The 14605-nt window shown below is 40.5% G+C and overlaps 1 protein-coding gene across 2 annotated transcripts in view; it reads right to left on the bottom strand.

Annotated features, from left to right (window-relative positions):
* LOC115580543 (frizzled-3-like) overlaps window positions 1-14320 on the bottom strand; it is a 30556-nt gene extending 16236 nt beyond the window's left edge. Inside the window, exons 1-2 of one of the 2 annotated variants that reach the window (XM_030415038.1) lie at window positions 14187-14320; window positions 12319-13263 (exon numbers count right to left, since the gene is read on the bottom strand). In XM_030415038.1, the coding sequence (XP_030270898.1) occupies window positions 12319-12804 (486 nt within the window). In that variant the 5' untranslated portion in view covers window positions 12805-13263; window positions 14187-14320. Of the gene's footprint in view, window positions 1-12318; window positions 13264-13412; window positions 13924-14186 lie in introns of those variants that run through there. The other variant, XM_030415039.1, reaches the window with a different exon arrangement.
* Window positions 14321-14605: the final 285 nt, after the last annotated feature.

A 14605-nucleotide genomic window follows, 5' to 3' on the forward strand; every position in this document is an offset into this window, starting at 1 on the left:
CAACTTTTGTCAAACTCTGTGAAAATATCAAATGCGCAGTATCTCATCCGGTCCTGGATTTCCACAAGTAATGACGAAAAACTTTTTACTTTCAAGGAACCTTTCATTTCATGTTGTTGTGTATGATGGTTAAGTGATCTTTGGAGAAGAACAGAGAAAAACACTTAAATAACCAAATGTTTTTTTAAATTTCAGGAGTTTATTGCCTTGTAAGAAAAAACACAACGACAACAACAAAAAAAACTGGTAATCTACATGTTTTGCTAATAACCTTTTATGGGACATATATGTCAAGTTTCAAACAGTAAGCTCGAACTCTTGACCCCCCACGTTAAAAGGACTACAAAGTTGATCTTTTAATGCACTGCTAGATGCCACGTGCCATTTTTTGCACCTCTTTCTGACAGATGAGGAGAAATTTAGATGAGAGAAGTTCTGGCTTTTTGCTGCTAAATCTCGCCGAAAGTCCATCTGGACACATCACCCTCACACGCTCTCCATCGCATTTTCTTCCTCTTGTGCCATCTCTATCTCACACCATAACTCACTCTCAGATTAGACGGTCAAGCCCTGCAGCGCAAACGCTGTCAGACCACATCAGCTCTACCTCCATTAGCTGGCTACAGAATTACTGCAATGGACCCTCTTCACTAGCTATTACAACTAAATCCTACATCTCTGTCTATGTCTGCACAAACTATTATATTCCCATTTGCTTCTGCCTCTCTACTGCTACTCGATCCCTCCATTTTTACTCCTCGCACTCAAACTATCAACTGCATCCTTATTGCATCCATACATTAGAGCCAATTACACCCTCTCTTTCTCCAGAGAAAGAGAAGTGCATCGTTTCACTTCACAATCAGCAATTACATGATCCCCCGTCTCCATCTCCCTTTGCTCACATCAGCTCACATCCTGTTTTCTTTTTCATTCTCAAGCATTACATTGTTTTCTTGCTGCTTCCCTTTTATCCTCTTTTACTGGTTAGGTTTCATCTCAAGCAACATTTTCCACTTTCTCGCTCCATAATGCTCCCATGATAAATGTGTTCACAGACAAATTCACGCCACAAGACAAACACACACTCTCTCTGGCTATGTGCCTGCCTCTTCTCTCCTCTCACATGCTCGTGAGAGAGACAGGCGTTGGCCATGAATAGATGAACTGAGCAGACCGCGATGCTCTTCTCCCTAATCTCTGAAAAGACAGTTAAGAAAGGGGCACCCTTCTCTCACACTCTCTCGCTCTTTCATTCATTTGTTCATTTATCCGTGTCCGTCCATCGTTCAGTCGGGAGGACCGGACAAAGCCGTTAATGGCATTCCCCCTCACGTTCAGCTCCCCTCCTCCTCTCCTCCTATCTTCTTTCTCCTGTATTCATCTCTTATTTTCCTTGCCTCCCATTTACTCCTGGCAATTATGCTGACATGCACTTGTCCTCCTCCACTTCCACGTCTCCTTTTTTTCTCTTCCAACATCAGCATTCATTGACTTCCCCTTCTTCCCTTTTATCCTGTCATTTCATGTTTGACAAAAAACCATTTAGCAACATCATCAGACTCAGCCTCTCCTCTGTTCTCTTCTTCATGTCTTTTTTTCTCTACTGTCCTCACCCCCTTTGTGTCTTTTCAAATCACCCAACTCATCTTATCTCATCATAATTCTTAATATTCTAAATATATTTACCATTAAAAAGAAATCTATGTCCATTTGATGGTTGGTTGGTCAGCAGGATTACGCAAAAAATATTGAATGGATGGAAGATGGGTCTCCTTCTACAATAGACACCAATAACTTTTGGTGCAGATCCAGATAAAGGCACAGATCAAGCAATTCTTATTTTTCCTTTTAATCCAATTTGGAAATGTTATAATCATTAATGATATAATTTAAGTTCAGAAGAGAACTGTCAATCATCTACGATATAGTTAGAAATTACTTAAAATTATATCCATCTCCAGTTAACAGTGTCTGTCGTTACCAGACAACAATGAACAAAGTAAAAATTGTGGGTTGACTTTTCCAGGCTGCTCGATGTCTCCACTTCATGCCTTGTATTAACAACAATGGAAGCCTGTCCTTTTATTGGTGCGGGTGGAGAGACATTATGTTATTCAACTACACCATGTTTCTCCATGATTTCACAGGGCTGACTGCAAGTATCACGGATTATACAGACTCCACTATTTCTCTCATCTTCCCAGACAAATAGCCCCCTGACAGCAATGACTTAACAACAAGTATGGTTCTCCTATACCCTCTCTGCTCTTTTATCACCAATCTTTCCCTCCTCTTCCTTCTTTCCTTGGTTTAGTCCAGAACATGCACTCATCATCCAATTTTCCTCCCCTCCCCTGCCTGTCTGTCTCTCTCCATTCCTCCCCTTCCTTCTCTGCCTATTTAACTACCATGGCAACAGGTGATGTGGTAGCTCTCACAGGGATGCGTCTCATTGAGGATAACAGGACATAGCACATGCATGCGCGTAGACACACACATGCGCACCCCACAATCACATTGTGGTAAGACTCCTTTAATGAGTGAAACCATCCAAAAGTATAGCAAACAAGCTCGCACAAGGGAGCGACAGAGAAAGTGTGAAACTGAGAATAAAAGAAAGTGAGAGGCGTGGTAGAGCGGGTCAAATTAAATGATAGAGATGTAGATAGGGAGTGTGACAATGGAGCTGGATCAGATGGCACCCACACACATCCTAACACCATCCAAGCCGCCTGTGCATATCCATCTGCTTAGCACTTACATATATGGTCTGTTATAGTCAGACAAAACCCACTAATTCCAGCATTGAGGAATCAGAGATTAGTATTTTGTAAAATGAAAGATAGAAACATAACCTTTCACAGTACATAATATAACATTTTATCAATATGTTCTTCCAATAAAATTGGTCCATGCTTTTCAGGAGAAAAAAGGACTAGGCCTTTTCTAGGGCTGCAAACTAAGAATTATTTTCTTTATCAATTAATTTGACTATTATTTTCACAATTATTATAAGAATAATTTTGTCTATAAAATGTCAAAAATATGCTAATTACATTTTCCCAGAGCATAGTGATGTCATCAAATTGCTTCGTTTGTCTAACCAGTCCAAACCCAAAGACTCTTGATCTACCATAAATTATTATGAAAATCAGCTGATACTTAGATTTAAGAACCTGAAAGCAGCAAATGTTTGAAGTTTTGCTTGAAAAATGACTGAAGTCAACTAATTGAATAATCTACTAATTGTTGCAGCTCCAGCTAAATCAACCTCTTTTAAGTTCATAAAATCAATAATCACAAAAATTATGATAATACAAAAGGTGATCACAAACTGGATGCATGAATGTTGTGTGAGATTGTCTGTACAGTGCAGATTTGAGGTAAAACAAGCATAAATCACCAATAAATTCTGGGAGTCCAAGAGGTAAAGGAAGGTGACTTGGACTAATTGGGAGAGTCAGCGTGAGTGTTGGACCAGTGTTGGTAGGAACAGATCAAAATTAGATATACACAAGCAGAAGTGCATTGCATGCACTTGAGCAACTCATGGCTCGTAACCACTGAACATATTCTTCCTTTTCACCAAATTGAGAAGAAATTGCTAAAAATGTGCACTTAAAGCAGAATGAAAAAACCTGACAGTGTCGGGTGTGAGACAGCAATACAAGCAAGCGTATTTTCTAAAATCCAAACAATAAATGTCTGTAAGTTCAATAGTTTGAGAATGCAGACTGAGAGCTGATTGGAAGTGTGTAAAATCCATGTGACTATGCATTTATATGCAAGCTATGTGAGAGTTGATAAGTGCACAATCAGTAGGACTAGAGATCTTAATGCTGAGGCTGCTTCTGACCGGCAGTATGCTGAAATGTTAGAGCTGCCTTGTGTTGAGTGGCTTTGCGTGAGAAGGGGATAAATGGTGTGTGTGTGTGCATGTTTGTGTGTATGTTAATGTGAAGCTGGGCTTAACAGTGAGGGTTAAACATCTATCACCAGACGTGCACACACACACACACACACACACACACACCCACACACAGTCCCAGGCTGGGTCATGGGTTCAGATTAAGACCATAAGACATGGATAACCTATATTTACGTGTTTTATCAGAGTTGAACACCAACAAAACACACAGTACACACAACATGAGATACAGAGCAGCCTAACTTAGACGTTACACAAACATCTGGAATGTCTGGAAGGAGTGAGTGAACAGATGGACTACATAAATATAAAAAGAAAAGAAAGAAAGATGGACCTACTCGACAATACATCACTGACGATTTCAGGATTGGGGTAGAGATTAGATAGAGGGATAGAATTACAAAGGGTTGAACAGGTGTATGAATGGACAGCTGATGTGGAGCAAATCACTTCAACTATATGCAATACTTAAGTCCTGAAATGATAAGTAAATGATTTGATCAGTTGTAGCAATTTACAGAAAATGTTATAATTAATTCAATAATATAATAATTCTGGACAGCAACATTTGTATCATGTCATCTTTCCTGTCCATCTTCCACGCCATCACTGTCTCTAATAAGGGCAAATTTCCAAAAAGGTATTTTTTAAAATGAATAAGAAAGCCATTAACCTACTAAAAAGGCCAAAAAATTGCTGGTGCCAACTTCTCAAAACATGACAATTTGCAGTTTTTAATCATCCATTTTATATCACTCATGCATGACTTGTAATTACTTATCATTTGCAGGTTCCAAGTAGATACTGGGCTAAAAGCAGAGTTCACCAGAACTGATGGCCAGTTTATCACAGGGGCAACCATTTTACATCACTGTAATTCAAATACCTTTACAGTTTTAACAACAAGCAATTTACAGATGTCAACTTTGGGCTCGAGTAAAGAGTGGCCATTTATATTATTGTTTGACATTTTTTAGCTATTCACTGGGGAAATAATAGAAACTAAGATGGGTGTTATTAGGTTGGGGAATTCAAGCGGCATACACCACAGCTTCGTATTTTTATGAGAACCTGGGGTGCTTTATTTACAGGCGGCTGCAGAGCAGTATTTAAACAATGGAAAAATATCTCCAATCTTTCCTCAAATTTCTCTTTACTTGCTATTGTGAGGCTGGCTAAGCAGTGGTGGCAGCTCCGCTAATGGGAACAGTCTGCCAAAAAACAGCACCAGGCAGTGCCTTTGTTCTGTGCATAAATAAATGATTGCTTCATTTGGGCTCGCGGCTTCAATAGACTCTGTAGGAATAGGCGGGATAATCAAGAGTTCAACTGAAATAAACAGGAACTTTTAAACTGAATGAGGACCTGTCTATCTCAGAGTGAATAGGGTAATCAGCCTCCTCAGATGCACTGAAGACACACACACACACACACACACACACACGCGCACACACACACACACACACACACCACACACACACACACACACACACACACACACACACACACACGTCTCTCTTTCGTATTCACATACACACAAAAGAAAAAAACACAACAGACCACACTTAAGCACAACAAGCCTCGAACTCTCCACATTTGGCACACACAAACTCTCTCTGTTGTGGGGACCTGGTGGCCCCAGGGTGGCCTTTCTTAAACAGAGCAGTCTCATTTTGAAGGACAGGACCCCCAAGTGAGAGAAACACAAACACCGGAGACAGTATGGACTATAGACTTTACAAAAACCTGTCACTCTGTCAGCATTTCCCTCAACATAGTATTTGACAAACTCTTTCTATTAAACTGCCCCACACATTTTTTCTTTTACCACTTCATCCTTTCCTCCCTCCTGTTCTTTCTGTGACTCCCACAGATTAATCCATTGACCCCTGCAACACAGAAATATCAGCAAAAACATTTTAATTCATCAAATTATTCTCTCAGCAAGTATAAAATGAGAAAAGCTATGTAAGGAAATAGATCTGGTTCCATTACTTGAGATAAGAAATAAAGACAATGAATAGCCTATAGCTTTCTGTTGCCTCTTTTTCTAGCATGAATATAAATATGTACGTGAGTTTTTATGTCATTGGTGGGGTAGAATGACAGATAACTTTGCATTACATTTACAGTGCATCCTCGTTAATTAAAAACGAGAACCTGTATTACTGAACCTGTTCTTTCACTGCAATAAATGCTGCAGAAGCAAAAGAAAGACACACATCCTCAGGCTTCCCATTGAAACTGTCAGCTTTGCTTTAAAATGTGGGAGTCAGTAGAGATTGGCTGCATGCAAAGGCAGGCTTTATAGTTATCAGGTCACTGCAGTGCATGTAAATATAAATGCACTCACAAATTCCCTTCCTAAACAGGAGTTCCCCCAATAACCTGATTTTGCAGAGGCCATGTAAACGTAGTGACTGACAGCTCTAGATCCCATCATTCAGACCTAGGGTTACAGTCTATTTGCTTTACAAACAGTGTGCTCTATTGTCGGCCAAATGAGCCCTTCTCTAGCTGACCGTCGGACCAGGGGCTCTCTAATCTTTTTCACTCCAGGATCCAAATGACAAAGACTGTTCTGCAATTGTCCAGACAAAATCAATGAGGTAGAATACCAACGGAGAATACCCTTCTTCTGCAGCGTAGTTTTTCTAGTTTTTTTGTACCCCATGAAAAAGGATGACGTAAACCCCTATACCCAAGAGGAGAAATGACAGAAAACTTAATTTTTGCCAACTTACTGTAATGTAATGTGTATTATAATGTCATTATATCCATGTTCATAAGATGCAATGCAAAACAAGAGGCCCCTTTCACAGCAGACATTTTGACTTGTTATGGCACGAAAAGCACAGGTGTTACTAATAACATTAATGACTGCTCTGTTCTATTTAAGTGTCTCACTAAGCTATGACAGTGCGACAGTGACTATGCTCTTCCTACTGTGACTTGTAACTATATCTTTGATGAAAAGGCCTATACCATCCAAACTCTGGAAAAATGTACCCTAGAGATAAATTAACAGGTCTCTGATGAACTAAAAAACAAAACTCATTAGGTCCCCAAACACTCAAGAGCAACTGCATTTTGTTTTCCAGCAAAAGAGACACAATCTGTGAAAGAATGGAGATACTAGTCAAAATAACAACAAATACAATGGATAATGTAGGGCTTATGTCTGAAATTAATTAATTAAATGGATATAACCTCATTCAGTCAGGAGAAATAACCTGGATATCTGATACAGTTAATGGCGATAAGACCCTCTATCTCACATACATTAAAACCAAAATTAAACTGCAGCGCAGAGAGCAAAATTTCTACCCATTAACTCAAGGGGAAACTCCCTGGCCGAGCAGACATCTGGGCTCCAGAGGCCTCAGGCACGGAAACTCCTGCATGATGCGTGCCTGTTCATTAATTTATATATTTAACAGAAGAGAATAATAGGCATGATGAATTGTTTGTTTGAAGACACAGTAAAACAATAGAAACTTCCCCCTATTCCTGTCATCTTCTTTCATTTGTAACTGCACCAGAATCTCTAATGTCTGAGGAAGCATCGGGCTGTGTAATTAACATATAAACTATGAATATCAAATAAAATTGCTTTAGCAAATACTTTCAAGAGTAACTCAATATTAGGTTGAAGTCATGTTGTCAGTTCTCTTCTCCAAGTGCAGACACACAGTTCCAGTGATGTCATGGGTCTAATCCTCTAACATGCATGAACCCCAAACAATGTCACATCCTTCAGCAGATCCTCTGGGAACCATAACATGCAGTGGCAGATGGACAGTACAGGCCATATTCTTCAGTGACATGAACTCAGATAAGCACGCCTAAGCACGCGCACACACACACACACACACACACACACACACACGAACATAATCCCAAAGAAATAATTTCACTCGTCACACAATCTCCCATTCCAAATTCATCTTCCACTTCCCCCTCTAATGTTTCAGTCTCTCTCAGCTTCTTCTCTCAGGTTTAATTGACCATTGTGGCAGATGGGGTGGCGGTTGGTCTGTGGGAATCAATGTCTTCATTGTGGGACTGAGAGAAAGATTAGCAGCTAGTTAGCACTAGTGAGAGATGACAGCTGGCACCTATAACCTCCCCTGCCACACACACACACACACACACACACACACACACACACACACAAGGTACTATTGTACAGTTTGCCCAGGCTCAGCAATTACACACAAGAGAAATATTGCTCTGTAGCTTGAGCCTGTCATTCAAACACTGAATAAATGTGGCCTAGTATGTTAATCGTGCACACACACTTGGGGATAATCCATTTTTGGCTTAGCTTGACATCTAAAAAGGAAAAAAGGAGAGAAGGCAATTTTTCCAATGTCAGTCAAAACTTACGACTCACTGAGAGCACAACTGCACGATATTCCAAATTCAGTGGGGAAAGAAATGTGTTGTTGATTCCTCAGCTTGACTATGTCTCAACCTATGACTTAAAGACAACTCACAACAAAAATAAAAGTAGCATGACAGCTCACTAGATTGATCTATCTACTTTGAAAGAAAGCCAAGACACGAAAGCTTTACCACTGAGGCAGAGCAAACATTCATCATGCGATATGACCCAAAATGTGACTAGGACAGCTGCTGACAATAGCTCCAGTTTCGTTAAAGCATCTGAAAAACTTCACGCTGATTTGGTAGCAGTTGTTTATTTTACATTTTGATCCAAGGCAAAATTCCCAAGCGCAACATTTATTTTTCTGAATCACTCATCAGAAACTCAACAGTTGAGCTTGACAGACATTAACATTGTCATTTTTCTGAAATGTTTCAACACCTAACAAAATGTCAGTTGATTTATCTTCACATACTTCAGTAAACCTCAGTAGCCCCTGTTCAACATATCTGAGCACATCTAAGGTTTAATTTGCTGACAAAGAACATCCAGCTTTTAGCCCTGCTGAGCCGCTGTACAGCTGCTATGGACCACAGCTTTTATTTTGTGAGGATTTAACTGGCATTGCTATAAAAAGTAAAAGGCACGATAATTTAATCAGCCCAGTGGGGCGTTTCTTAGACCAAAATATGGACACTTTGGAATCAGCAGAATTAACTAGAGATTAGGCATTCCCCTGCTGGAGATCATTTAAATTTCCTTTTGATTTGTGTTTAGCAGGGCTGCACAATTAGTGGGGTTTATGTTACAATTTGAAGCAATTTATAGGTATTAGTCACCTTTTTAGTGGGCATATGTGAGCAGATTGCAGTATGATGTGAAAAATTACAACTTCTCTGTCTCTCTCAGTTGCTGGTACAAGACTGTGGATGATTTGTTTTAGTTGTTTTTAATGTGGCTGGACTGTGTTTTTTTCTTTATGAAGGACTCTGACAGTCCAAAAGAAGTGACTTCATGTACATTTGAGTGCCTCATCTCAGTGCCTATCTCCACGCTGCTAACAGGAAGCAATAGTCGCATTCTAGGAACGGCTTCTAGGGTTGTTGCAGTGACATTTTTTTTTTCCACCAAATAATAAGCTCACTGACAAGAAGAACAGACACTCACCGTCTTTAGAGTGCTGGGTTAATTTACTGCAGATGCAAACCGAATATTCCTACTGCTACTTTTAACCAAAATATAATTGAAATACAAATCTTCTCTGATCTAAATTGATACAGATCCAAACAAATGTTACATTTCTTTTGTAAAAATGAAAACTGTAATGCAAAAATGATAATTCCTATCGACTTTGAATCACATTGCAACCGTAATATCCGTCAAAATAATAGCAATATGATTTTTTTTTACGTATCATGCAGCCATATTTGTGCATGCTGACCACATATAATTTCTTCACGACAATACCTGCCATACATATACACTAAATGGTAAAGAAAGTAAAATCCAAATTCATCATTAAATTCTGATATTCAATAGACTTTATATATGATAATACTACATTAACTTATTAGTTGTTATCTATTCATTGTTCTCTAAAAAGTGAAACAAAATGTTCTGATTCACGTTCACATTTTCATACCTGCACACAAACTTACAACATGCATGTACAGAGCTTTGAACACGCACACACACGCGCACACACAAGTTGGCATTATGCAGCCACTGTCCCATGAGATATATTATTAAATTTCCTCCAGGGTTCCCACCAGGACTACCATGCCTGGTCAAAGCAGACCAGAGCAGGAAAACTACCAGGGCTCATGTTGCTACTCAACCATCTTCAGAAAGATGTCTCTTCCATGACTAGAGGGACTGATGGTGTCAGTTACTTGGCTCCTTCTTCATCTGGGTCAAATCAAGTTCAACAACAGACGCTTCTCACAATCCCCAACACAGCGTGTTTTGACATGACGCAGGGGAACTGTCTTGATTTAAATACATGCATGGCCTTTAATGTGCTAACAGAATCCTATGACTACATGAACGTTATCATCTGTTCAAAATAAGCTGAGCGAATTCAACATGCATGGCTGTCTGCCGTTGAAAATAAAGCCATTTTTCTTAATTCCTCTATTTTCTGTAGAGGAAAAAAGGGAGCATTTGACAGCAGTGATCCCGACAGCCTCCTGCACTGCGCATTTTGACATGAGAAATGTGATTAAATATTCAGAGAGCAGCACAGATAATTTTGGCTTGATCTTTTGGCTGAAATTCATCTACTCCTGACATGGGAAAATATTAACTCAGCATTAACAAAAATAAAAATCCCTCAAGATTAAGCATCACATGCAACGTGCAGCCAACGTTGGTCTTGTCCAAATTCATCTGCCTTTCAACAGGGGTAATTTTATATGCCAACTATGAACAGCTGGAGGCAGATTTAATTCAACTGAATGTATTTATTATCCTTTCCCCTTTTTTAGAGTATGAGCCAGAGTTTGTAGATGATGGCCAAAACACGGGTACAATTATGACAATTTACATGTGTAGTGGGACTTAGATAAAGACATACAAAAACATGATAATGCAAATGCCTAGAGATTAAAACAACGCCACCTGACTTTGCCACTAAAACAAGCTTGGCGTTGTCTTTAAAGATTTTGTCACTGTTTTTATTGCTTGTTTGGAATAAATTATCTCGTTTTATAGTTTGGAAATTAGGTACTTCTACAGTAGTACTTTACAACTGTCACACCCAAATGTGTCTAAATCCTGAATACAGTTTGCATGTAGCCTTTGATAATAACGAATACTCGCAGCAAAGAGGTAATTATGGCGTAGTTATTGAGCAACACCTTGCTCCAGGGAGTGACAAAGGAACAGAAAAGAGAGGTAACCTAATATAGATGGATGGTGTATGTCTAGTATTGCACTCAGACAGTGAGTAACACAGCACTTTCCCCCTTTTTTTCTTAAAACCAATGCCTTCATGCTAAAAATATTTCTCTGCAAGTATCAGTCACTACATCACCTGCTTTCTGTTTTAACATTTTTCCTACTGCTGCTGCCGCTCAGATACCACCTTCTGTCTGTCAGCTACCATTCACACTCAAGAAAGGCGTCCATACACATCCATCTACGTCCACATGTAAACAGCAAAATGTAGTGAGTAGACTGAGCTGTAACCTGAGGCGCGTAGCTCGACTATCACCTTTTCTCTACTGTTTCACCACTCTTGTTAACTCTTTGATATTCCATGCCTGTGTGAAAGCCACTTCACTCCCAAGTGTGGCTTCATGTATCCAATTTGTTCTACTACAGACTACAAATAATGTGTTTTCAGGAGATATTTTTAAAAAGCAGCCGGTTTCTCTTAAACAAGGCCTCTCCATTGTTTCTGTGAAAACCATCTCTGTGTACTCTCATGATATAGGATAGGAGTGATTTACTAGTTGATAGCTCAGTGCCAGGTCTGCAAAAATCAGTTTATGGTTGACTATAATTATCAACACAGAACCTAAGTTACAACATTGCCTTGATTAAGTACATAAAACCCTACAGTGAAGTTATTCATGCTATGAGGAGGTGGTTGTGACATTTCTTAATTAATTTCAATTTATAGACACTATAATATCTGATCCATCCGCGTCTGTTGCTGTCTCTTTAAACTGTTTGTGAAGTTCTTTTTTGTCCTTAGCAAGAGTGTTACACTACAATGTGAAACTCTGCAGATTGACGCTTTGTAGTTGTTTACAATTTCTGCACCTTGTCACCAAGACAAAGACCTATATGCATTTGCTTCATGTTCGATTCCTGTCAAAATTGTAAAACTCACTGTAATACAGGTTTGTGCATTAAAATGTACTTTTTTTTTCAAACAAAATGTAATCCAACCTCCGTCTCATTCAAGGCAGCAGCTATCAGATTTCCTCACACACTCACACACAGTCAGACAAAGCACGCACCACCTGAATGCAACATCCAAACAACCTACCTCCATGGCTAATGCAGCTGTTTGCTGGTCGTAGTGATTCAGTAGATTGGGCATGAAGGTGGTGTTATAAGGCAGATCCTGGCACATTCTCAGTCTGATGGGCTCACAGCTAAACTCACTGTGGCTCTCTATGGCCTCCATATGAATGGACAGAGCAGGTGTAACCAGGGAGAAGAGGAGTAGGAAAATAGGGAGGTGGAGGAAAGAAAAACAGATGGGAACGCAACGTTTGCTATAGACTGTTTTTAAAAACAAGTCTTTTATACGACCTTCTTCAACAGGTGTTTGCATCTTAACGTCAGACATTCCTCCACAGTGGCTTAGACTGATGACTTTCTCTTCGCCCTTACAACCACTGGATAGTCCTGAAGACATGCTGAATCTGTTTTTAAAGCTACTTAACATCCAAAAACGTCCATTTTTAGTGTCAGTGGTGAAGAACAGCAAGAAATCCACAAGGCTGGTACTCTCCGTGTATAGTACCATATACTGCGCGTGGATTCATCTGCAGGCCATGGATGGAGCTGCCATTTCTGTCAGTCTTTGAATTCGCCAGCCATTGCTTTATTTGGTTTTCTTGTATAGTGTCTCAAGGTGTGATCTGAAGCATTCCTCCTTTTTTAAATGAGAGAATATTATATGGTTTCCCTCCCCCTCCTGGTAATCCCCCAGTCAAGGACAGATTCGCCTTGCTCCATCCTCAAACAGCTTGTCCCTGAGATAATAGCTCCACCATCATCCGTCTGCTGGGGCTCTCCTCCGGGTTGCAGTACGCCCTGTTCCTCCACTCTGTTTGTTTTTGTCTCCTCTCGCTCTATTTCCAGTGAGCACATCTGAAGTCAAGCCCGTAATATGTGATTATCCTCCGAATGATTTCTCTGCATGACACAAAATCCTGTCTTTCACATTCAGTTGCCACCTTGGAGTGGATCCATCAAGCAGGTCCTGCAGGTTTTAAAAGACACAAAGAAGACAGGCTTAATGGTCAAACAAGGAGTGTGGGCTTGCTTTGACTAAAGCTGTACTGTATCTGGTCTCTGATCAGCCACACCCTTGTTACTGTAAAGGTCAGGATTAAAAGCATATAAACGTACCTGCAGTCTGGAATTATCTTAATGTGTCAGCTGGGTCGGGCACAGTTTATGTCGCAGAGTGTGTTCAAAGCAAAAACCACCACAAACTAGCTGGAGCATGTTTTCCAGCCGTGAACGTGAACGTTACACCTGCAGACGATCAGACACTCCCCCACACTCTCATGTTTGTGTGAGGTTGGCCGGGCAACAGTAGCGTTCCCCTGCGAGGTTTCACACTCTGCGCCTCGGTGTCTGTACGGTTCACTGCACTGTAAAGTTTAAGAAAATAAGCTCGGGCTTGTGTTCGTGCCATTTGATTAAAAAGGAGCAAATCGAGGTGTCAAACTAACGAGTTTTCAATTTACACCTGCGTCAAACTGCTCGACCGTTAGACGCGCGTGCGACCGCCTATAGCTAGCTAGCATTCTCATTAAATTGATAATTGTTTCTGAACACCTCTAATAACCATCAACCAGGTGGTGTTACGAGTCTCAGCCCTTAACGTTAGCTTTCCCCTGACGAGAACCTGGCTAGCTTTAGATAGCAAACCCCCTTAAAAAAATGTAGACTTCTCTGACGGTGACACGCCAGGATCACACCGACAGAGCCTTATCAATCTTGGGGAGCCGTGTGTGTGTTTGTCACCGCGGCGTCTTCAGCCCAGCAGCGCGCTACTGCTGCTGCTGCTGCTGCACACGAATCCTTTAACGCGGTTATAGTCTGTGGCTTCACGACAGGAAATTAATAAATGAATCGCACGGCTCACATCTAACGTTAAAATCATAAATGCTTTACCTTGTGCGGGGGAATAACGAGCAGCCCTGGCGCTCCTCCGGCTCCTCTCACTGCAGCACTCCACTGTTTGCAGCTGGTTGCCTGCAGCGTGCAGCCGACTGAGTGGGGCCGCGCATTCACAGTGAGCGCGCACAGACGGGACGAAATTGCCCCCACTGGACGCTGCGTGCTGCTGTGGGCTGGCTGGCGTCCTGTATATTATATATATATAAATGAATAAATAACATCACACACAGAGGTTTGAATGTCAGGGCTATTTGCTGGCAAGCCTTAGTCAATATGAGACCTGTATATTTACTTGTTTGCAGGGTATGTGTTATGTATGTAGGCATACATATATGTTTTATCGTTTCACCTCTATATCTTATTGTTATTTTGCAGCTGGTTTCCATACTAGCTATAAATTAATCTTCGGAGGG

The sequence above is a fragment of the Sparus aurata genome, chromosome 4 (genome assembly GCF_900880675.1).
Source record: "Sparus aurata chromosome 4, fSpaAur1.1, whole genome shotgun sequence".
NCBI lineage: Eukaryota > Metazoa > Chordata > Actinopteri > Spariformes > Sparidae > Sparus > Sparus aurata.